Source organism: Dunckerocampus dactyliophorus, chromosome 2 (assembly GCF_027744805.1).
Source record: "Dunckerocampus dactyliophorus isolate RoL2022-P2 chromosome 2, RoL_Ddac_1.1, whole genome shotgun sequence".
Classification (NCBI taxonomy): domain Eukaryota; kingdom Metazoa; phylum Chordata; class Actinopteri; order Syngnathiformes; family Syngnathidae; genus Dunckerocampus; species Dunckerocampus dactyliophorus.
Window position 1 is genome coordinate 17,615,384 of NC_072820.1, and position 23,601 is coordinate 17,638,984.

General features: G+C 39.5%; 2 protein-coding genes across 2 annotated transcripts; one reads left to right on the forward strand and one right to left on the reverse strand.

Annotated features, from left to right (window-relative positions):
• Nucleotides 1–7,235: 7,235 nt before the first annotated feature.
• Nucleotides 7,236–10,180, reverse strand: LOC129176922 (7-alpha-hydroxycholest-4-en-3-one 12-alpha-hydroxylase-like). The gene has a single exon (XM_054767444.1). It carries the CDS (start codon nucleotides 10,135–10,137, stop codon nucleotides 8,596–8,598), a length of 1,542 nt encoding a protein of 513 aa, XP_054623419.1. The 5' UTR covers nucleotides 10,138–10,180; the 3' UTR covers nucleotides 7,236–8,595.
• A 2,139-nt stretch (nucleotides 10,181–12,319) lies between these two features.
• Nucleotides 12,320–19,202, forward strand: higd1a (HIG1 hypoxia inducible domain family, member 1A). Its single transcript, XM_054767452.1, has 4 exons — nucleotides 12,320–12,463; nucleotides 12,750–12,824; nucleotides 17,201–17,335; nucleotides 17,953–19,202. Exons 2-4 carry the CDS (start codon nucleotides 12,755–12,757, stop codon nucleotides 18,024–18,026), a joined length of 279 nt encoding a protein of 92 aa, XP_054623427.1. The 5' UTR covers nucleotides 12,320–12,463; nucleotides 12,750–12,754; the 3' UTR covers nucleotides 18,027–19,202.
• The last annotated feature ends 4,399 nt before the right edge of the window (nucleotides 19,203–23,601 follow it).

A 23,601-nucleotide genomic window follows, 5' to 3' on the forward strand; every position in this document is an offset into this window, starting at 1 on the left:
ATATTTGAGTTACATACATGTTACACTATGCAGGGGAGTGAATGCCAAACTGCGAATATGAGGGGTTCTACTGTACATGCTGCTGCCTTTTGCGCATTTGTAATGGGTTCGATCCCAGGCCAAATCCCCAACACAAATCCATTGGAACTCTCCAGTACTGATCCCAAACCTGGATAAATGGAGTAATGAATAAGGAGATACTGATTTCACCACAAAATATCAAACAACACTGGCTACAAAAATCTCAGCATGATTTTCTTTGCAAGGAAGAATTTTTCATACACGGACTCATTAGATCGTGCAAGTGTACCTAATGAAGCATCCACTGAGTGGAATTATGTATTTGAAAAATCCTCAGTAGGTTTTTTATGTTCATCGATGTTGTCACAGCTTCTTTTTACCGTTTCCCAAAGGTTATTTTCAAGGCCAACAAAGTGTGTTCAAGGCATTTTTCCCCAGCTGGATGCAGAGGACATTTTTTGCTGTGTTGTGTTTTGTCAAGTGACGCAAATCTGGCTTGACAACTCTTCTCAAAACAACACCCAAACTTCTATGTAACATTAGGTGTCCCCACTCACTGATATTATGAGAGACAATACAGCTGGGCACAGGATGTTTTTTGTTTTGAAGCAGCAAGTTATCCACAGTGGAACCTAACAGAGGAACATTCCAAAATCTGCTGGTGTGTTTTTGGGACTTGTCTCCAGACCTGAGGCCTGAGGGGTATTCCAGAAAGTGAGTTAAGTGAAAAATCTGAGTATGCAAACCCTGAGATGAGGGAAACTCTGCATTTTCCATTCCAGAAAGAGAGGTGACTCAAAATTGGAGTCAGTTACCATTGACTGTAACTTGCTTGCTGGCAAGTTTTCTTGAACAAACCCTTGCTTAAAACTACCATATATATATTATCACGATGTTTACATTTCCTTTTTAGCTGCCTGTATGTGTGTTTTTCGCATGTGGGATTGCACCTAAATTAAAATGAAATTTATTCCATGTCCTTCTACCACTTTTTTCACCTGTGGGCTAATAAGAAAATGTGGTTAAATGTTAAATCTAATTCAAACTTACACAATGACTCGGGCACCGATTCTCTTCCATGTCAGTTGTATATTATTTTTACGGAATTATTCTTCCTAAAAATGTGTTTATAATCACCATAGTCACATAGTCAGTTCCAGTGGGGCAAAGTAAGACAACCTGTTTTTATCTGCAGTTGCCATAGTGGATCAAGAGTATCAGGGCTGCCTTGGTGATGGCTTTTTACTGTGGTCATGCACATACTTAACTCAACATACTCACGATTGATTAAACTAACTCAGATCCGCTGGAACAGAAAACGCTGAGTTTCCCATCTCAGGGTAAGTCAATTCCAACCTTAGGATTAGACTAGAGCGGCAGTATCCCTCAGGCCTGTGGATGGAGGTCACGCTGCTGTGTGTCCATCCTGCATTAATCACTAACTAGTAGTGTTGTTTTTTAGCTCGGCTAAATGTGGAAGGTTACTGCAGAGCAACTTATTGGAGGAGCTGGAGGCCCAGTGTCATAAGGAAATGAGGCAGATTGGAAGTCATATACTGTAGTTGTTTATTATTGTGGGTGTAAATATATGGTAAAGTGACAAAAGTGAGTACACGCCTCATTTCAGCAAGCATTTTTATGGCAGTATGCTGTATATTCTCAATGGACAATACTACAGAAAGTAAACATATATATGTACTTTAGAGTACCGGTAGTCTGTACAGCTTGTATAGTAGAGACTTACTTTCCACTGAAATTGAGTCAAGACACAAGTGAGTCAAGCATGGTGGTGGGAGCCTCATGGGCTGGAACTGCATGAGTGCTGCTTGCATTAGGTGGTTCATTGAGGCTGTGGTTCATTGAGGAGAAACATGAATTCCAACATGTACTGTGACATTTTGAAGCAGAGCATGAGCTCCTCCCTTGGGAAACTGGACAAAACATGATAAGGAGCCCAAACACACTTCCGGTATGACAAGTACCTTGCTGAGGAAACTGAAGGTGAAGGTCATGGAGTATAAAATTGAGGAAGGCTGAATACCTAGATCAGCTGTCCGTGTATCAAGGCGTATCATGTGGGGCACCAGAGTCATTATACCGCTCAACCTTCTTCACAGAGTGACAGAGTCTCTTCATGACATTTAGGTGTTGTTAAAATGAAGAGCTTGGCCAGTCTGGTGGCCTGCCATCAATTGTGAAATAGAGGACATTGCAAAGTCATGCTGGGTGTGCCAAAACAAACAGCAGCTCCCACACACATGGGAATGGCCCACAACTGTCTGGCAGAGAGTTCACATTGACTATGCAGGTTGACATGATGTTCTTTGCGGTGGTCAACACCTACTCCAAATGGCCCCAAGTGTTTCCAGTATAGACTGCAACATCAACAGGGACCATAGATGCTCTCGGTGCGCTGTTTTCCCGTACAGGGCTCCCACAACAATTAGGGAGTGATAATGGAAGCCAGTTTACATCTGACGAGTTGTTTGTTAAAAGAAATGGAATCAAGCACATTACCTCCGTGTCGTTTCATCTACGACAAATGAACTTGCAGAGCCTCGAAGTTCAGCTACTAATGTTCGCTATCATAAGCACACAATGATTCCTCCAAATTGTCGCTTGCTTCTCCGAGACTGTTTTTGTGTAAGTGCACACGCAATGGACATGCGTACATACGAGACAGCGTCGAGTGAAAGCCATGAATGCCATTCAGTCCACTCAAGTGAATGAAAACTTTTACAATGTTTAACTTTGAACTGTGACAAATATAGACATGAATTTGATCAGTTATGTTCTTTTAAACCACTATTTGTAACATATTCTAGCCTTTGGTGTTCTTAATGGTTCTTTTGGTTGAAAAAAGTGTAATTTGGAGCCAAAGAGGTACAGCACCTTGAACTAATCAAGAGTCCCATTGATCTCACTGACAGCAGTTCAGCTCAGTAGAGTGAGAATAACATTTCCCCCCCACCCCATGTAGTAAAATAATGTCCATCAACAAACACAGAATACAAATACAGTACTACATTACAAGTAGGCCTACAAATGAATGACTGCATACACAAAAGCGAAAATGGAGAACTATTTTTTTTCTTCTTCTTCAATTAGTTGTTGAAACTAAACAGTCAATTGGAATATTCCCCTTATGTGCAAGTGTTACCCACCCTGTTTCGCACTGCCCACACCGGGGCTTGAACACAGTACCTTCGTAATGGGAGGCGAGGGCGCTGACCACGCGACTAAAAGCCCATACTGTTGATGGTGTGTTCAGCGCAGCTCTTGAGGCAGAGGGAGTGAGGTTTACCAACGTACACTTGCACAACCTCACAGGCTGGCATCCGTTACACAAGCGCATACGTACTTAATGTAGATTGCATGTGACCTTTTCTCTTAAAGGCCTCGATGCTCTTGTGAAGATTTGCCGGATATCTTCCCAACAGACCATTCTTGCACTTTCATACACATAAGCTTCAGAAAAGATAACGATAACGTGTATTACCAGTTGTCTTTCAACAACTCATTCCTGAGCTTTGAGCGTATTCTGACTTTTTGTATGTGTTGTTTTCTCGTCTGATCTAGTTTTGTGGCCTACTTCGCAAGTCACGCTATTATTCACTTGGGTCTTTCTGCCATATAACTCACGAGTGCCAAACTCAAGGCCCAGGGGCAGGATTCGGCCTGCCGTATTGTTATGTGGTTCGCAAAAGCCTGAAAATAATCCACATCAAAGAGACTTCCAGTATTTAACTTAGTTTATGATTTTATTTTATTATTTTTTTATCTATATATTTTAATTAATTATAAATTTTTGTTGTTACTTTTATTTTAATTTTATTTATTTCATTTTAACATTTTTAATTTAATTTAATTTAATATATCTTATTTAAGTTTTTTTGTACTTTATTTACTGTACATTATAATAAGTAAAAGAAAATATTTTACAAAATAAAATAAATGGTTAAAAAATCAAAAATACAGTTAATATTTCTTGCTAAATATATTTGTCCTGTCAATTTGGACAGAAAATTTCATTTTTAGTTGTTGTCCAATATCATATAAAATGAATTATGCAATAGTTATATATTCAAATTTCCACTTGGTACCTTGACTTCTTTCAATGTACGTTTGTTGGTAAAACAATACAAAGTGAAATTGATAATAATCAAGTGTCATAATATAATGAGGTGATTATACATTTAGGGGCTGTCCACACGGAAACGATGTGGCCCATGGTGAAAACGAGTTTGATGCCCCTGATATAAATCTTCCATAAATTTGAAATGAAGATGACTAACAGAAAGATGTTTTATTTGAAAAACAAGGTACAACCTACAGAAACGTGGCATATGAACTATGCATGTTGGCTTACTGTAGATGCTATTACATTGAATTTCAGCATATGGGTGCATTGCATGTGATTTTAATTCCATTTTGTTACTTTCCTTGCCGTTATCTTAGTGCCATCAACCTTTCCGAACAAAGTTCGAAGTTGTGGCATTTTTACAGACGTCTGGCCTCTTATCAAGGTTTTACAGCAAGTAACACCTTTAACAAGTATATTGCTTTGAAAGTACCACCGTTTTTTGCTACCTCGTAGTTAATTGGCTTGTGGCATTTAAAGTGAGTTGAGAATATTTGATTTGAATTAAATGTCAGCTAATCTTAATTATTTCATATGTATAGTCCTAGTCAGAAGTTTGAACTTCTCATTCAGTTTCATGAAAAAGTGTGTCCAAACGTTTGACTGGTACTGTGTACTGCCCAGGTCGCTCTTGTAAAAGAGATTTTTTTTATCTCAATGAGTTTTAACCTGATTAAATAAAGTTTTTTTTTTTAACATACAACTGGTTCCAGACCCGACCGCGGTAAGTGAATTTCAGTGAAGTAGTATTCAATGTGGCCTAGTGGTTAGCATGTTGGCCACACAGTAACAGTCTGGAGACCTGCCATCTAGACCTAGATTCGATTCTCCCTTGGGCATTTCTGTGTGGAGTTTGCATGTTCTCCCCGTGCGTGCGTGGGTTTTCTCCAGATAGTCTGGTTTCCTCCCACTTTCCAAAAACATGCATGTTAGGTTAATTGGAGACTCTAAATTGTCCATAGGTATGATTGTGAGTGTGAATGGTTGTTTGTCTACAGTATATGTGCCCTGTGATTGGCTGACGACCAGTCCAGGGTGTATGCCGCCTGTTGCCCGAAGTCAGCTGGGATAGGCTCCAGTATGCCCCCGTGACCCTAGTGAGGAGAAGCGGTATAGAAAATGGATGGATGGATGGATGGATAGTATTCAGTGTTAATAAATGGAGCCCTGTAGACATGAACTAACACCCCTATAGTCACCTTTACACTACTATTATTCTTTTACACATAAGACATAAGAGAAAGTTACGCTAGCATAACAAGTTACTGAGCTAACTAGTAAGGCTCTCTAATTTCTTTATTCTAAACTTAAGAAAGGGTTTCAAACAAAGTGATGAAGGAAGACTACGGTAATAAGAAGCCAAAAAGTTTCACACGGAATAGGAGAAGAATTTGTCGGACATGCTGACTACATGCAGTGTGAAGGTAAGGTAATATTGTATATAGTATATATATATATATATATATAATATATATATATAATATATATGTATAAATAGTATAAATATGTATAAATAGTGAGAGAGCAATATTCGAACCGCTGGTGTGTGTGTGTGTGTGCGTGTGTGGGTGTGTGTTTGTGTGTGTGTGTGTACAGGGCTGTACGCTTGTTTTTTAGGAGCAGGTGCTCCTAAATGAAAAAAATGTAGGAGCACAGAAAAAATTTAGGAGAAATGTGAAATTTCTTAAATAAGACAATTTTCTTATTAACACTCAAACAACGTACACAATAACACACATGTGCACATACAGTAAACACAGTGCCATCATAAGGCCTACATCTCTTTGGGACTGCGGTCCACAAATATGAACGTATCATAAATACCCTGGCATACTACATCTTGTACACACATGTACTAAGCTACACATACAGTCACATTACATGACTGACATCACGTCACATTCAATTACATTACTTATGGCCAGAAGAACGGTGTTGATATCAACCCAACCTAAATAGTCATGGTTTGACAGAAACAGATTATCCTTGAACTTAAGTAAAACTAAAGTAATGCTATTTGGTAATAGCAGAAAGGATACGTACAACCAAATACAAATTAACGGAGTGGACATTGAAAAAGTGGAAGAATATAAATTCCTAGGGGTTATAATAGACAAAAATGAGTTGGAAATCTCATATTAAATATATACAACAAAAGGTGGCGAGAAATATATCTATATTGAATAAAGCAAAATATGTTCTTGACCAAAAATCACTCCACACTCTGTACTGTTCCTTAGTATTACCGTATTTAATGTATTGTGTGGAGATATGGGGAAATAATTACAAAAGCAATCTTCACTCACTCACTGTACTGCAAAAAAGATCTGTGAGGATAATTCACAATGCCAAGTATAGAGAATATACAAACCCTTTATTTTTAAAATCACGGATATTAAAATTTTCAGATTTAGTATTCTTTCAAACCGCTAGAATAATGTATAAAGTTAATAACAACTCGTTACCCAAAAACCTAATAAAGTATTTGTCAATCAGAGAGGAGAAATATGATCTTAGAGGAAAATTAAACCTAAAACATTTATATGCGAGAACAACGCTGAAAACCCATAGCATTTCCGTATGTGGAATTAAATTATGGAACGGATTGAGTAAAGAACTCAAACAATGTACAGAGATGAGCAAATTCAAAAAACAATACAAGCAGTTGATGTTTGCTAAATACAAGGCAGAAGAGTCCTGATCATCACAATGATTGTTCTGTTTTGATTGTTGTATTTTTTTTTAAGTTTTGTTTTAATTTATATATATGTGTACATGTATATATATATATATATACACACAGTACAGGCCAAAAGCTTTGGACACACCTTCTCATTCAGTGTGTTGTCTTTATCCTCATGACTATTTTTACATGTAGATTCTCAAAACTAAGCGCTTATGTACTAAACCAAAAACTGTGAAATAACTCTAAAATTGTCTTATATTTTTCACATATATTTTATGAACACCCTCGTGGTAATGCCACTCTTCTTCCCGCAATCTTGTTTACATATGTGTAAGACGATGCGAGTGTCTTCATCACATACACATGAATGCACAGGCGACAGTGCGCAGGGACATGGAGGGAGACAAATATAACACCAAGCATTTTGTGAGGTCAGATTTTTTTGAGAAGGCATTTTTGTGATGCAAATGTATTACTCTTTTAAACACTTTGCTTAAATGTCCCCAGCAACTAAGCGGAAATACGTTCTTCAACATCAAAATCCAACCAGAATTGGACAGAAGTGGGGGATGAGTAGCTGTTGCTGGACTACACTGCTGATGGGGATGTCATACAACTTCATGTCAAAAAATCCCAACTATCCCTTTAAAAAGGTGTTTTATGCTAGAAAACCCTCCAACGTGGCTGAATTCCAATAATTCTGCAAAGATGAGTGGGCCAGAATTCCTCCATGGTGCTGTAAGAGACTTATAAGTTGTTGAAAAACGCTTGATTGCAGTTGTTGCTGCTCAGGGTGGCCCAACCAGTTTAGGGAGCAATCACTTTTTCACATAGGGCCATGTAGGTTTGGATTTCTTTTTCTCCCTTAATAATAAAAACTTTCATTTAAAAACTGCATTTTGGGTTCAGTTGTGTTGTCATTGACTAACATTTAAATTTGTTTGATGATCTGAAACATTTAAGTGTGACAAAAATGGAAAAAAAAAAGAAAGCAGGAAGGAGGCAAACACTTTTTCACACACCACTGTATATATACATACACACACACACACACACACACACACACACACACATATTACAGATGAGGAAAACCAGCTGAGCAAAGATAACTTTATTACAACCAGCAAGCGTCATGTCTAGCATCTTGGAGGCATTTTCCCCAAACATTGCCCACATCTGGAGAGTCTAGAGGATTCTCAGGGCCACAGTGAGATTGTCTTCCCAGGGTCTCCCTATGTGTGTGTTTGTGAGGATTTATTGAAACTGATTTACTGTCTTATAGTTGTCTCAACTGATAGAACTCATTGAACTCTTGCCATTGGTGCCTCGCACATTCCTGGAACATATGGGGAATTATACATGCCAGAAAATGCAATCTCATTAAAGTACCAGATGCGACACTCCAAATACATTCTTTAGCAAGTACTTCAAACTTGAACTACAATATACCGTATTTCCAAGTGTGTAAATTGGTCCCACAGTGTGTGAGTCAAGGGTCATTGTGCACATGTTTCTCATGACAAATCATGGAGTCAAAGAGGGTCATTATAACTGCTGCAGAAGAATCAGTGTCAGAACAGTGTGAGATTATTTATGGCAAAATAGCATTGATTTCTGATTAATGTACACAGCAATAACACAAAAGTGGATATTCTAGTGCGTAGCATATAAATGCAGGTAGTGCCACTGAGGAATGGTGCAAATAGAGTGCTCAGTGAGAGCTGATTAAAAGGATTTGATGGTGGTTTTAATATCTGAGTCTGTATCGAAACTGAACATCGTTTTCGGGGTGCATTGCTCCAAACCCCAACCGCTTGACGTTTATTCCCGGGATCTTCTGCTCGGGATCCAGCAGCTCAAACTCAAAGTAGACCAGCATGAGGAACACAAACTGTTTGAGCTCGTTGGTGGCGAAAAAGCGACCCGGACAGATGGACACCCCGGCTCCCCAGGGCATGCTGTAGTACTTCACCTTCTTGCCGTTTTTGTAAAAATCCGACTTCTTGCTCCCGTCCGCATTGAGGAATCGGTTGTATTTGAAGGACTTTGGGTCGGGGTGGATTTCTGGGTCCATGTGGACACCGCCGTAAGGGAAAACTGACACCCTGTCCCCCTTGCGGATGAGAAACTCCCGGCCATCAGCCATCTTTAGTGTCATGTCCTGGAGCACAGCTCTGGTGAGGAGGGGTGCGGTGGTGAGACGAAGGGTCTCCTCTACGGCACTGTCCAGGATGGAGGTCTTCAGCAGCATGTCTCTCGTCAAGTTCAGTAAGGGCCCACCGCGTGTGACTTCCTGGCCGGATTCTCGCACTATCTGATCTACCTCATCCTTGACGGCCGCCATGGCGTCCTGGTGCTTCATGAGGTAGAGGAGCAGCCAGAAAGAGGACGGGCCCGTATTGCCTTGCGAGGCCCAAAGGAGGAGAAACATGTACCTGGTGATCATGGACTCATCCATGCCCTTCTCCTCACGAAACTGCTGCATGTCCAACACCCAGCCGCTGATGTTGTCCTTTGTTTTTACCTTGCCTACTGACAGGACATTCCAGAAGTAGTCCAACAGCCACTGAACTTCTAGTCTCTTCTTTGGAGGCAGGACCCCATACGCCAAGTCTGGAAAGAGAACGTCGTATTTACGAAACTGGTGAAACAAAACCTCAGATTCAGCTCTGTCTTTCTCTTTGGCTTTCTTCTCCCCGTCTTCAGATTTGGGGGGCACGTTGCCAAACAAGGACAGGTAGCCAGCCCTGAAGACAATGTTGTAGCAGTACATGAAGAGTCCGTCCTCTATCCAGGCCTTCTCCACCCCCTCAGAAGCTCTGCCAATGTTGTGCAACATCAGGTTTTGCAGGTTGCTCATCATGGACTGCGTGAGGACCTCCAGGCCATCCCCCTTCAGGTGCTTGTTGCTGGACTGCTGGAGAAAGCTATGCTCATGCTCGACAGACCAGTATTTGAAGACCCTGGCCACCAGAAACTTGGCAAAATTATTGAAGTCCAGTTTTTCTCGGCTCTCCTTAACAAACGGCCCAAAAGACAGTGGGTCCTGGAGGAAGGTGAAATAGTAGCCGCCCAACTGGATGGTGAACACATCACCATGCTTCTTCTGCATTTTATCCAGGAACGTCAGTGTGTCCCTGCGGAACTCCAAAACATGGCCCAGCCAAGGGATGAGCCCCTTATCCAGTGGGGGCTCTCCTGGTCTGCGCTGGCGGAAAACCCCAAGAAGATACAAGCCTCCCACCAGCGCTGTGATAACCGCAAGAAGGATCGGCAGCAGCAATCCCATGACTGATCCTTCTGACACACCAACAATTGAGTTGGACTTCAGGTCCACATCCTGACTCATAAACTGTGTTTTTGGCTCCTCCCTGCACATAGGGGATTGGATTTCACTTTTCCAGGAACTCTGCTGGTTTCCATTTATAGATAGTTACAAGCGGAATTTGCAACATACACCACATTTATAATGTGTTCTCATTACCTCTCAAATTAAGTGATCCAAATTACTGCCTGATGGGGAAAAAGATGGCTAATATGCTTCACTGCCATTGAAGTACAAACAGCTGTTTTTGCACTTACAAAACCTGAAGGAATACTTAAAAAAAACACACACACACACATTTTCCAAAAGTGACGCACCTCATGTGACAGGAAGATACCAGTAACTTATTTTTTTCGATTCTAAGAGGATCTAATTGATCAAATTTGACCAGTCACTTTACAACAATGTTTATGCATGTCACCAAGAAGTGACCTTGCCCTCTCTTTCAACCAAAGTGCCCTTCTGCTCTCAAAGGGTTGCACAAGAGTAGTCATTCTCTCTTACATGTATAATGCACTGTATATAATGATGTGGTCAGCCTTGTTTTTAAGGTCTAGATTTTGTTTGCAGTGTTAGGACTAGCTTGTTTTTCTGTTGTGCTGCAATGTGTATTTGGCTCCATCTAGGGTAATCTCTGTAGAACACAAACTCTAGTTACAATCAGATGGGGGATCAGGAGCAATGATTAAAACAGATGTCCAGTTGAGGTCAATGGAGGCTATGTTTTAATATTTGTGATCAAAATATCTAAAGGGTGTACTGATAATAGTATATTACATGGTATATATTATTTTGGAAGTAAAAGGGAAAGAGTTTGCACTTTGCAATTTTTATTAATTTTGTCAATTATCCACAGATGAACACATGTCTCTCTTTTCTGTGTTCTAAAGTTGTAAAAACACTATAAAAAATGACAGCTCATTACTGCACGTAATGGGATACACCAATGCTGCCTACAAAGACAGCTATTTAAACACCTCCAAAACCGCCAACAAGGTTTTATGCTTTAATGTACATGCTGTAACAGTGTAGTAACAGGGACATTAATGATAACGTGTAATACTTGCAGTATTTTGGCGTATTTTGGTCCTTTAAAGCATTAACGGAACTTCCTTTCTGGGCGCATTGATTTCACATAGCAACATAGAAATGAATGCCTACAACGAGCATTAACTTTTCCAAACTCAAACACAGTAGCAGCAGTAGCGGCAGCTCTGATATGTAGCTCTCCATTTTGGTGATAACTAAGTGGTTAGCTGGCAATTGAATATGACAAAAACAGCAGCGCTCTTTGACAGCGTAGAACATCTGTGATCATGCGCAAACGTAACACAGCCAACTATAAGATAAAGCATATGTTTTTTTTCCACATATCACGTGCCGGAACGTTTCCTATTCGGTCATTATTTGATAATATTGGAATGACCAAGGACTCTATACTTGAATGGGCCTGTTGTGTTAACTGCAAATGAAAAACAGAGTGTAAGTACGCCATGGAGCAAAAAGTCCGCCATGATGGTGAGCAAGAGAGGTAGGCGGGGCTAGGTGCGCAACTGTACAATGTATTCACTAGTTTTGAGCTGAGTAAAGAAAAAAAAATTACACGTTATACGCAGAAACAGTATATAAAAAACAGTTTGGCACCAACAATTTGAGAAGCTCAAATACATTGTTTTTGGTGTTTAACTGTTTCACAAGCATATTAGTGCGTGTGTGAATGAATAAACGAGAGGCATTAAATGTCTTTGTAGAAAGGCGCTTTATGAAAGTAAGTACATTTACTTGTATTAATTTACAGTGCAACCTTGACACATCCAATATGGCGGCGACGTTGACGCTCGATGCGGCGTCTATATATGTATGTGTCAAATTTAGTTTGGCGTGGTTTATGACCGCAACAGTAGGAACCCGTGTTAGGAACTAGTGTACCTGTTGTGACAGTTTCAATAAAAGGCTGGATTTCGACGATCCTGTGTGGTGCTTGTGCCGCGCACGGAGTGTTACAATATGTTACAAATAAGATTGAATAATTATCACCGTTTTGTCAATACGGGGCTTCACTGTATAGCTTATCGCACCGTGTACCATTTTTATTCAGGTCTTCGAACGCACCACAGGAGGCCGACGCATATCCTGTGACGTCACATATGCGTGCAATGGCTGTTGAGATCACGAAAGTCAGGCCGGTTCATTTCCTTCCTACGTGCTATTTGAGACTCAAGAGACTCCGGCCGCTGAAAACTCAATTGATTCACTATTTTACTCCAATAACGTTAGTATCTATACACAGGTAAGACCAATTCATGATTAAGTTTGATTATATACAATCGCTCCCTATAAATGACACCAGAACTCTTTATTTCGCATATTCGCTTGTAAATATTTGTTTGAACTGTACCATAATTTGAATGGTGGTCTTGTATTTGGATTCATTTCTGACATTTTGACTTAATATTTTTATTTTACTTCCCTTTGCCCTTCATGTTTAACCTCTAAACACCTCTAAACGTTGTTACCGGTCAGTTTAAGCTAACCTTGCTAACAAACACTCTCAAATTGTTTTTTTTTCTTTCCAGTCAAAATGTCTGCATACGAAGAGAACGAGTCCAAATTTATGAGAAAAGCCAAGGAGAATCCTTTTGTTCCCGTGGGTGAGTACTTCCTGGGTTACATCATTGCCAAAACACACAAAACACAGGCCAGCCCATTAAGTCCAAAAAGGGACCACAGAATGTGGTTTGCGGTAGTGTTTAATTACACCTCATCACACTCCAGAGTTGTTCCTAATATTTTGTCTCGCTTATATCCAGCTACACAGAGGGAACAGTGCCTGGTTGTGTTATCCATTTATGATTTACTGCATGTCCTGATCTAATCACATGCCAGGTGCTTTATCCGCTTGAATAACTACCGGTAATCAAATCTCCCTGCGAGAAAAAACAGCAACAGGCAGCTGTAATTACAATTACTATAACTAATGTCAGGGTTTTTCCTATGATTTTTTGATGCTGTGGTGGTGGGATGCATTGGAAACTGACTGCTGCCGCTGTCATTTAAAAAAAAAATGTAATATTTGAATTTATTGTCTGTAATAATGTCTACATTAGGGTCGTTTTCACAGGCTTGAACAAGAAATGCATTCATTAATTTTAAATACATTTCTCTCTGCCTGTTGTTCCTCTCATCTGTCAAGTGCCAACAGAGCAGACAGGCGATTTCGGTGCATGTGTTTCAAAATAAAGTGTAATGAGACGCTTTTATGATAGTTATATTTTATTTCAAATTAACTGTGGTCAATATGTAAATAGACTATACATGTATCTATATAGCACAGGTGTGCTCACACTTTTTCAGCCTGTTGGCTTCTTTTAATATGACCATGTCCCATAGATCTACAGTACCTCATACTATAAACAGAATATATATGTATTTTGTATATTTATAAATATGACTATTTCTGTACATTGCACATCATATATCAGGGGTGCAGACAATAAAAATGATCCTGTTACTATAAAACATTAGCATATAAAATCTAACCGTAAACTTTGAAACCACTATACTACATACAATGATTAGTACTTCACATTCAGTTTCAAAACATACCGAGGTTTCAGCTACATGTCACTGATCGTGGCGGCCCGCCACTACAAAATAAAAGCCGGCACTCCTTAAAAATGAACTTGAAAACAATGTTAAGTAATATATATATTGTGTATATATATATACTGCATATGCTATAGAGACACATATGTAGCTTATTATTTACACACATTTAGTTTACACAATTTAGAATATAAAAATGTTTCACTGCGCTTTATTTTGAAAAACATGCACCGCAAACGCTTGTCTTCAGTGTCGGCACTCGTGTCTTACGTTGACGTTCGCTGTGTTCCTTATTATCGTGCAAATAAAAATAGACCGTAAAATGAGTAGTCTATTGACGACAGCTTGTCACATGCAAAGCTTATCTATGCGAGCGTTTGTGATTACGTTTCAATCTCATTCCACTTTCTGTTGTCTTTTATCCAATTGTACAGCCTCGCTGGCGGTAGCTAGCTTGATCACGGTCGAGCTAGAAGTAGCTACTATCGCATTCATGCTAACTTACGTAACAATCTTGCTCTCAAAACACAAAATGTGTGACTACGTTGTTCAACAAACACGTAGTGTGTCCAGCTTTAGACACTGATGCTGTCACAGCGGTGTCCAACAGGGACCTCGTATGCTAGCGGTAGCTCCCCAGCTGATGTTGAATACTTCAAAGAACATTTGCTTCATCTCTTAGTAGTTTTATAAGTGTTCTATTCAAACATGACGTCTGCATTTAATGACAAATGAGCGCACAGTGGAGATGTACGTTGTAAATAAACTACTATTAAATATTGGCAGTCACATAAAAGAGCTCACATCTCCTTTCTTTTTGTCAAAGTAGCTTTAATAAGTACACTTGTGCTATCATGATCCTGGACTCTCAATTTATACTCGCATAACAAATATTTTATTATTTTTTGTTGTATTATTTTTTAAACAATTTATTACCCATGTATTAGTTTTACTCAAATAGTCATCAAAATAAATTTAGGTTTGTGTCAAATTGTACAAAATGTACTTTTGTACTAGTCAGGTAGTACTACTGGACTAAATAGGTGGGGTAACAAAAGGAGGCTTGACGTTTTAGACACTAACTGGTTGTTGAAAAAGTTAAGTCATAAAAATTGTTAATTGTCATAATAATAAAAAAATTGCAGACGCAGCAGCGGCACGACACAGCGGTGACAGTCCCATGCAGTTCACCAGCACAGCTTCAGAAGATCCTAGGTGAAACCCTGTACAGGTCATCAAAATAGTTGCTATTATTCAGTCATTTACTATTCAAATCAATATGGCAAAGACAATTACACAGTTCCTCATTGAATGGAGGTATTAAGCAAATATTTCTACATGCATCAAACTCATTGGAGTTGAAATGGGAACCAACCCCGAGCTCTAACTTGAGCAGAAGAAACTGCAAACAGCAGCTTATCATTTTCAAGCAATCCACTCTAATTCCACCTCAAGTTCCTTTAAACGAATTGCTTCCTTTGAAGCACTAGATGAGGATACATGAAGACTTTTAGGTAGCACAGTGGAAGGAAAAATACTCTTCTCAGTGCACAATTTGGCTTTTATTGTCGCCTTTTTGGCCTACTTTGATACTGAAACCTTATAATGGTCAGCAACTAAAAGCAATTGTTCTTTTGTACACTTATGCAATAGTTATAAAGTGGGTACAACAACAAACTCCTCTTAGTTAAACTCCATATTTAACAAACCATTCAACGCAGCCAGACAACACAAAAGGCTACCACACCAAAAGCTAACCCACACACAAAATTACTTGTGCAAAGTCCTACGTACACTAATCACGCTCATCTGCGTGCCTACATGCCAGGAATCTCTTGGCCTACTGACCACTGCCACATGGAATATACAAAATTTAATGCCACAAAAGAAGTTACCACCGCACGAAAAGAAAATTATCAAAAAGGTTACTAAACACAAAAATAATTTAAATTGATGAGCCCCCAATTCATAAGTTAAGACCCATAGGAACATAACATATTTGAGGACAAAGAAGGCAGGAAAAGCAAGTCAAACTTTCCTGATGCATAAACTTAGGGGAAAAAAAAGACAAAAAAGGAAGGAAAACCCCCTCCCATGCCCCAAAGAAAAAGTCTTGATGCGCCGGCCCAAACAAACAAAAGGACCGTGAGGTGAAGAGGTCAACTCTATACAGGGCTATCGTCCTGTGACCTCACCGCTACTCCTACACAAGAAAAAAGACACAAGGGAGTAAGTATTCTGCGAAGTGAGTTTAGTTGACAGCCAATCGCAGAATAAAATGCAGTGTGAAATTTTACGAATTCATGTTAGCGGATGTAAATGTCTTCTTATACTACAATATTTGCTGGAGGAAAAACACTCTGAGGCATCGATCAACTGCATTGTTTTACTGTAAAAAGGAAAAACATTTTAAAAGTAGCCACAAAACACGTCACACGCAATGTCATCTTGTGGTCACAACGACATACACATATTAAAAAATATTTCATGAACTTATGACTTCAAAAACTAAAGTTGTTGCTCCAATGTATTTATTTATTTATTTTTTAAATGGATACGTGTTAATATGTCAAAGGTTGTGCAATGTTGAGCGTTGATAAATGAAAAGACTAGTAGGGTATAGTTTTTATAATAATCAGTGTTAACTTGCGCCTTACATGCTCAGCATTATTCTGTCAGTGGTCCTCTTTTGGGAACTCCTCATAACGTTCCATAATAATTACATACTCATAAAAAAAAATACACTAGCTGGGATCGCTTCACTTTTCAGCGGAAGTAGAATAATATGATGTCAAACACCCCCTTTCATGTGAACGCGCACTCAGCACAAAGCCAAAAGCCGGACTTGACAAAGTAAGTTGTTAACCACCACCGCGGGACCAATTAAGTCTGATTGCGGACGTTAGGTTTTGTCGAATTGCATCTTGAGCACAAAGCCTGGGTTGGTTGAGCCACTTTTGCGGTACACCCCCTCAATCCCTAAACAAAAGCAAAAACAGGACAGCCGGTCACACTAGGACAAACAAGAAATAAAAAAAAACAATAGAAAAACACACACAACCCAGCTTACTGCTCAGCGTAGTGGCCCTGTAGCATGCTAAGGTGGAACCGAGTCTGCCGCAGATGAAGGCAGGGCGCAGAGAGTGGAAGGTGGAGGACAGAGAGAGGGCGGCGCACACCTGCACCCTTTTATAGGCTCCAAAAAGGGTGGGGGCTGCTTCCTGCAAAAACGAAACAAAAAGATCAAGAACTTGGAGAAAACACACGTTTCTGTAGTGGAGTTTATAACGCGACGCGCAGCCTTCAAACAGTTGACTTTTTTTTTTTCTGCATAACTAGCCGCTACAAGTGATCAAATGCCACCACATGCTTCTCTATACATGGCATCTGTAAAGCTGGCCACTATATGAAATATTTGCAGGAATGGCCGGCTTCTTCGCCATTGTTGGCTACAGACTGTGGAAAATGAAAAGTCGCGGAGACACAAAAATGTCAGTGCACCTGATCCACATGCGCGTGGCCGCACAAGGCTTCGTAGTGGGAGCCATGACTGTTGGTATGTAAAATACTAGGGGTGTCACAAGACCTCGTATCACAAGATCTTGCAAGAGTAAAACGTGACAAGATTTCTCGTTCAGAAAGAAATGTCTCGTGGGCACTATGCCTGGGGCAATAATAAATAAATTAGTTAATCACACAATAAAAGAAAATTAACTTGATTATTTTGCCGGCCTCAATATATTGCCATGTGCATGCGTGTCTGTTTTCCTCTTCTCTCGCCACCAAACAGGCAGGAAGAGGATCGACTGTATTCATTGGTTTAGCACTTTGGTGTATTTGTTCCATAGAACAACGGCATGAACGGAGTGAGCCCTTTTGTCAGTTATACAGTCTTTGTCTCTGTGGGTGGAGGCGTGGCCGCTAGCATACGCACAGAGTGCAGAAGAGTGTAATGTAGTAGAAATGATATAAGTACATTGCAATGCAATATATTGTAATATATGTTTTTTTTGTTGTACTTTTCTTAAAAGTAAAATTAAAATCTCATCTGGTAGACCCAATCTTGTGTACCATCTCATCTCGTGAACCGAGTGTGTCGTGACACCCCTATAAAATACTATTTGTATTAAAATGTTTGTGCATACTTATCCTCTAACTGCATTTTTTTTTTAGGTGTCTTGTTTTCAATGTACAGGGATTTCTTTGCAAAGCCAATAGAAAAACAGAACACGTCGGAATCCAAGTGAACGTGGACTCCTCGTTCAACACCCCTTAATATTATCTCATGTTGAAGGGATAGTTCGGATTTCTTGACATGTATGACGTTGTATGCCGTCACAATCAGTAGAGCACTAAATCAGTGGTGACTTGCTCCCCCATTTGGTCCCGCGAGTCCAATTCTGGTTGGATTTCTTTGATGTGGAAGGTAGTTGCTGGGTCATGTAAGTAAAGAGCTTGGCTTCTCAAAACAATGTGTTCAAAAGAGTAGTACATTTGCATCATAAAAATGCCTCTAAAAAATTTGACCTCACAAATCGCTCGGTGTTATATTTGTCTTAAATGACTCGGCAACTAAGCAGAACGTTGTTTGAAATCAGACCACAACAGGACTCATGCGACCAAGTGGGGGGGCGTAAGTCACTGTTGATATAGTACACTGCTGATGGGGATGTCATACAACTATGTCGAAAAATCCGAAGTATCCTGTGTGTACAAGGTTTATATTTACAGATGGGCCGTGCCATTTGTATGTGCGCATCCTTTCAAACAGTGCACCTCAGCTGTAAATGATCATTTATTGGTTTGACTTCTGATCCATGTCACCTCTTCTGCACATTTGCAGATATTATTCCTGAGTATTTAATTGTAGTATTTTTTTTTAATGGGACTTTTTGAATGGTGTGGGTGATATTCTAGTTGAAATATGTTTATAGAATATTAAATTATGTGCGTGACTTAGGACTGCATTCATAAAGACTACCACTTTATTTCCCTTTGTTGTGTTATTGTCTCAAACAAGCTATCCACTTCAATGTACTACTAATGTAGGGATTTATACCAAATAAAACAGGCTCGCCCCTTAGCCCTCTTTGGCCGTCCCTTAATTTTGTTTAAACCGGCAGAACACAAATGCTACAGTATTACTGTTTTATTTACTTTTATTCAGACATCAAATGTGATTTTATCCATTCAAGTGTCATGTACTAGGTTTGATTGTAAAGGGCAAGTTCTTCAACAAGGGTCCAACTACATTACATGTGAAGCTTCATGAGCAAACACTGTAACTATACTATAAAACTATAGCTTGTTTATATTGCACAGCCAACCCTGTGATGCACAGAAAGTAATGCCTTATATCACAAACTGTAGCAATTTTAATAATTGTATACATACTGTTTCCGTATGTGTAATGTGTGCCGTTTTTTGTTTTATTTCATTGAAAAATAAATGAGAATTGAAACCATTCCGAACTTCTGTGTGTATACAGTTAAATGTATGTTGTGCAGGTGTTGCAGACTTGAAATGTTATCAGGTTTCAAGAACAAACATTTCTGTGAGACAATGGCAAGGAGGGTGCACTAGCATTTTAGCAGCGTTCACTGTCCTCAGCCGCTCAACCATCCTCGTAATGCCGAGAGGCACGCTTCTCCCTGTGCGTCGCTATCAACAGTCCTCCTTGCAACAGCAACCAGAACAAAAATATTTAAATATATGCACCACCAATATAAATACGCAGGTTTTGAGAATGTTCTTTACAAAAAAACAAAAGGGCATTTTACATTTTCACATTTCTACACAGGGGTATATAATGTTGTGGCCGGTCAGAATACCATTGTGTAGCCAATATTCTGTTACCTTCTTATCTAAGTTGCGTCATTCAAATTTGTTTCTAAGGCCACCATACATACAGGTACTTAAAACAGGAGAGTGTAGACATCGCTATATGAACATGAGCTCATCGTGTTAGCAGGTGGCCATGACAGCGTTGTTTTTCCCGCGAGATTTCACCTGAGGTCTCGTCAGCGCCGTTGCCATGGAGGCAGTGGTTGCGGCACAGGAAGCCATTGGAGCGGGGGCTTTTTACGCCAAACAGATGCAAAACAGCCTCTGGCACTACCTGAACAAATGACAGGTGAGTTATTTTCTCTTGTTTTTTTCTGCTTCGTAAAATATCTTGTGGTTTTCGTAGAAATTGTGCTGTTGCATGAGGCAATAATGTACATTACTACGTGGGTACACCTGCACACTAGATGAGATGGAATACAACCTCACGTCATGTAAGCATAGTTTTGGTCAGTTACGACATGCTTTAACAATGTTATTTGTGGTTCTACTGTAGTTTGTTTGGTTTACAACTCCACTGCATGTTTTTGGGAGATGCAGGCAACAGCTCCAATAAACTATTTTCTTTTTAGAGCTCTTGTATTGAAATTCTGTCGACTTTGTCATTGTCATTGTAACGCAGATCATGGAGAATGGTGGTGACGAAATGAAGGATCTTCCGCTTCAAGCCCTGCAAAAACAGCAGGAAAACAGACAACAAGATCAGGACAAAAGAAAAGAAAAGGATATGTCTGTCAGTGATTTGGCTTTTTTTAAAAAACAAGATAATCCCAACATTGAAAATGGGTAAGAAAGTTTTACTTAAAAAAAAAAACAAACAAAAAACTGTATTCTGCTCTTATCGTTTAACCACTTCATGTAGACTTCAACATGACAGCCAGTGTTTGCTGGACCAACTGAGGGAACTAAAAGATGTGAATGGTCGCCTCTTCAAACTTCTGAGCGAAAAAGACTTTGTAATCAAACACATGAAGAAGAAATGGGAACAAGAGAGACAGTTGGTCGTGGCTGGTATGTTTCTATCACCGTTTCTATTACTTTTTTGAGATGATGAACCGTGGACTGAAGTGTGGACTGTTGTTAGGTGCATCTGGCTTGGCAGGAGATGTTGCTGCCGTCAAGATTGTGGAGTTGTCTAAAAAGAACCGAGAGCTGACTGCTGAAGTAGAGCGAGAGAGGACTAAATCCAAACAACACTGCAACAGAATCAAGGAGCTGGAGAAAGATGTGTGTTAAGATGTGCAATTCAAGCCATTTTCTATATTAACTGGTGTCATGTCTTGTTTCCTTTTCTTAAAGCTACAGGCTGCGCTGCATTCACTACCACAGGGACAAAAGATTGATGCCAGTGTGCAGCAGCAAAACTTTGAGGTAAAGGTAATAAAACCAGCATGTTTCCATCAGATACTTCTACTTATTAATATTTGTCCACCATAACAGGACAATCCAGCGATGAAGACCCTGAAGGAGAAATTAGCCGCTGCCCAGCTAAAAGCCACTGAGTACCGCAACCAGGTTCAGTCTTTCAAACAAGAGTTAAAAGTGGCTCAAAAGGTGCACAACATTTCATCTCACATGGCTACCAAACAAATATGGATCGCAAATAAGGATCCTAACGCAATGGTCTTTGTTTTATAGGTTTTGATGAGTGAGGTTGGCGAAGATGTCAACCTTCAGCATTTACTCAGCTGTCCAGGCAGCTTTAGAGGACGTGCACAGCAGATACTGGCTCTCCAAGCAAGGGTAAGATGAAGAAAATGAGCTCCCTAATTGGAGAAGGACTCCATAGATTGTAATTACAGTACATCAGAAAGTGCATGTAGACGCAAGATTTGGCTGCCGAGCCTGGTGCCCACGAAAAGACACAAATTGAGACTATATTGACTAGAATGCTGGTTAGTACTGTACATCCCAGCATATCAACGCTGTGGAACACACGTAAACAAGATGGCCATGGCGCTCCGTTGCGGATGAAGATAAGATTTTTTTTTTTTTTTTTGAGGAGGCATTTTTATGTTGCAAATGTATTACTCTCTTGAACGCATATTGTTTTGAGAAGTCAAACTCTTTACTTAAATGACCTAGCAACTAAGCAGAACTAGGTTACGGAAATCTGACCAGAACTGGACTCGTGGGACCAAATGGCGGTGGGATTAAGTTACTGTTGTTATAGTCCACTGTTGATGGGGATGTCATACAACTTCATGTCAAAAAATCTTAACTATCCCATCCATCCATCCATCCATTTTCTATGCCACTTATCCTACATAGGTTCGCGAGGATATGCTGGAGCCTATCCCAGCTGACTTCAGGCGAGAGGCGGGGTACACCCTGGACTGGTCATCAGCCAATTGCAGGGCACATATAGACAAACAACCATTCACACTCACATTCATACCTATGGACAATTTGGAACTCTCCTTTTTAATTATAAAACAGACAATTTCAAAATTTTAGGTTACTCACTTGCAAATCTACAGTATAATCTTTGTTAAAAAAAAAAAAAAAAAAGACAAGGTTTGAGTCTTGGGGCTTTTGTTGAATTAACAGTGAACCATAAAATATTTATTGCATTTAAAATTGTCTTTTTGTTGTTAAAATAAACCAAAGTTAAACTTTTTTTCTTTTTCACTCATTGTGATTATTTTCTTTGAGTGTCCAACACTGAATATTTCCACAATTCCCCTAACTACACGTTCCATGGAAACCTCGGCTGCAAATTGTCTGCACCTTGTCTGCAAAGCTAGTATGAATGCTCACTAGCAAAAAGGGCAGTGCTTGCTATAAATTATGATGCAAATTATTGTCATTAAACTAAAAATAAATGTATGAAAATACAAAAAATTCCAATCGAAGAAAATAATGTGAAATAAAAATAGGAGCTACATTTACTAAGGATGATCTAAAGTGAGCAGTGTGTGTGACAGGTGCGTGACCTCGAGCAGCAGCTAAAGCTGAAGTCCTCTCTGTCAAGTGACCTGAATGATGAACTTCCTGGTGTTCTTCTTAAAATCCCAAGTCAGGGCAGAAACATCAGCCACCTCTGCAGCATCAAAAAGGAGAAGAATGAAGCCTTTCAGGTGTGATTTTTATTTTTTATTTTTAGCTTAAATGAAGACATAATGCTGCATCTTTGTTTTAATACCACTTCAGAGGATCTCAGCCAGCTATGAAACCCTCCAGAAAGAACATGATAAAGTGAGGAAGGAACTGGAAGCCTCCAAAGCCAGGAACAAATGTCTGTCTGCGGAAGCCAAAACTCTGAAGGCTCAGATATCTGCTCTGCTAGTGAAGAGTAAACATGATGATGAGCTTGTGGATGCCCTGCTGGTAAGACATTAGGGCATATAAGGTTGACTACCTCAAAGTTAATGTTGATGGAACAATAAACTCTCCTCTTCTTTCTATGGCAGAAAGAGAAGGGCCGGATGCTAGAGATGCTGAGTCAGCTCACCAAACAGAACACGGTGACCCATCCCAGCTCGGTACCATCGCTCAGCAGCGAGCTCACAATGCAAAAAACTCTCATCCAGAGTTTGTACCAACTGGTGGCTGACAAAGAGAACACCATCAAAGAATTGGAGGAGAAAATCAAGCAGGGCCCAAATTACAATTGCTGACATTTCTTTTAATTTAATATCTGTAAAAAGTGGGGAAAAAACCCTAAGAATTCTTCATAAAATGATTTTTTTCCTATATTACATTGCAATTAGAAGAGTTCAGTTCATATTTTAGCGAGTATAATGTTTTTAATGTTTAAATTAAAAGTCTATAAAAAGTGATGGTAATACACCATAAATATATTCTGTTTCATGCTGTCAGATTATGTTTAATAGGAATAATGCATGCTACTGCCACTATGTTTAATTTGTTGTACACATGTTTTGCGTAATCTGAACTAGAGATGTAATTTTTATAGTAAAAAAAATATATAGTATTGGAAAATTCTCACAAAATAGCATTGTTTATTATGTATGT

Excerpts from the sequence above, each read along its gene's own strand:
- LOC129176922 (XM_054767444.1), bottom strand. The coding sequence starts at position 10,137 with ATGGGATTGCTGCTGCCGATCCTTCTTGCGGTTATCACAGCGCTGGTG.
- higd1a (XM_054767452.1), top strand. The coding sequence starts at position 12,755 with ATGTCTGCATACGAAGAGAACGAGTCCAAATTTATGAGAAAAGCCAAG. Across the intron at positions 12,825-17,200 it reads GAATCCTTTTGTTCCCGTGG|GAATGGCCGGCTTCTTCGCC; the intron begins GTGAGTACTTCC and ends AAATATTTGCAG. Across the intron at positions 17,336-17,952 it reads AGTGGGAGCCATGACTGTTG|GTGTCTTGTTTTCAATGTAC; the intron begins GTATGTAAAATA and ends TTTTTTTTTTAG.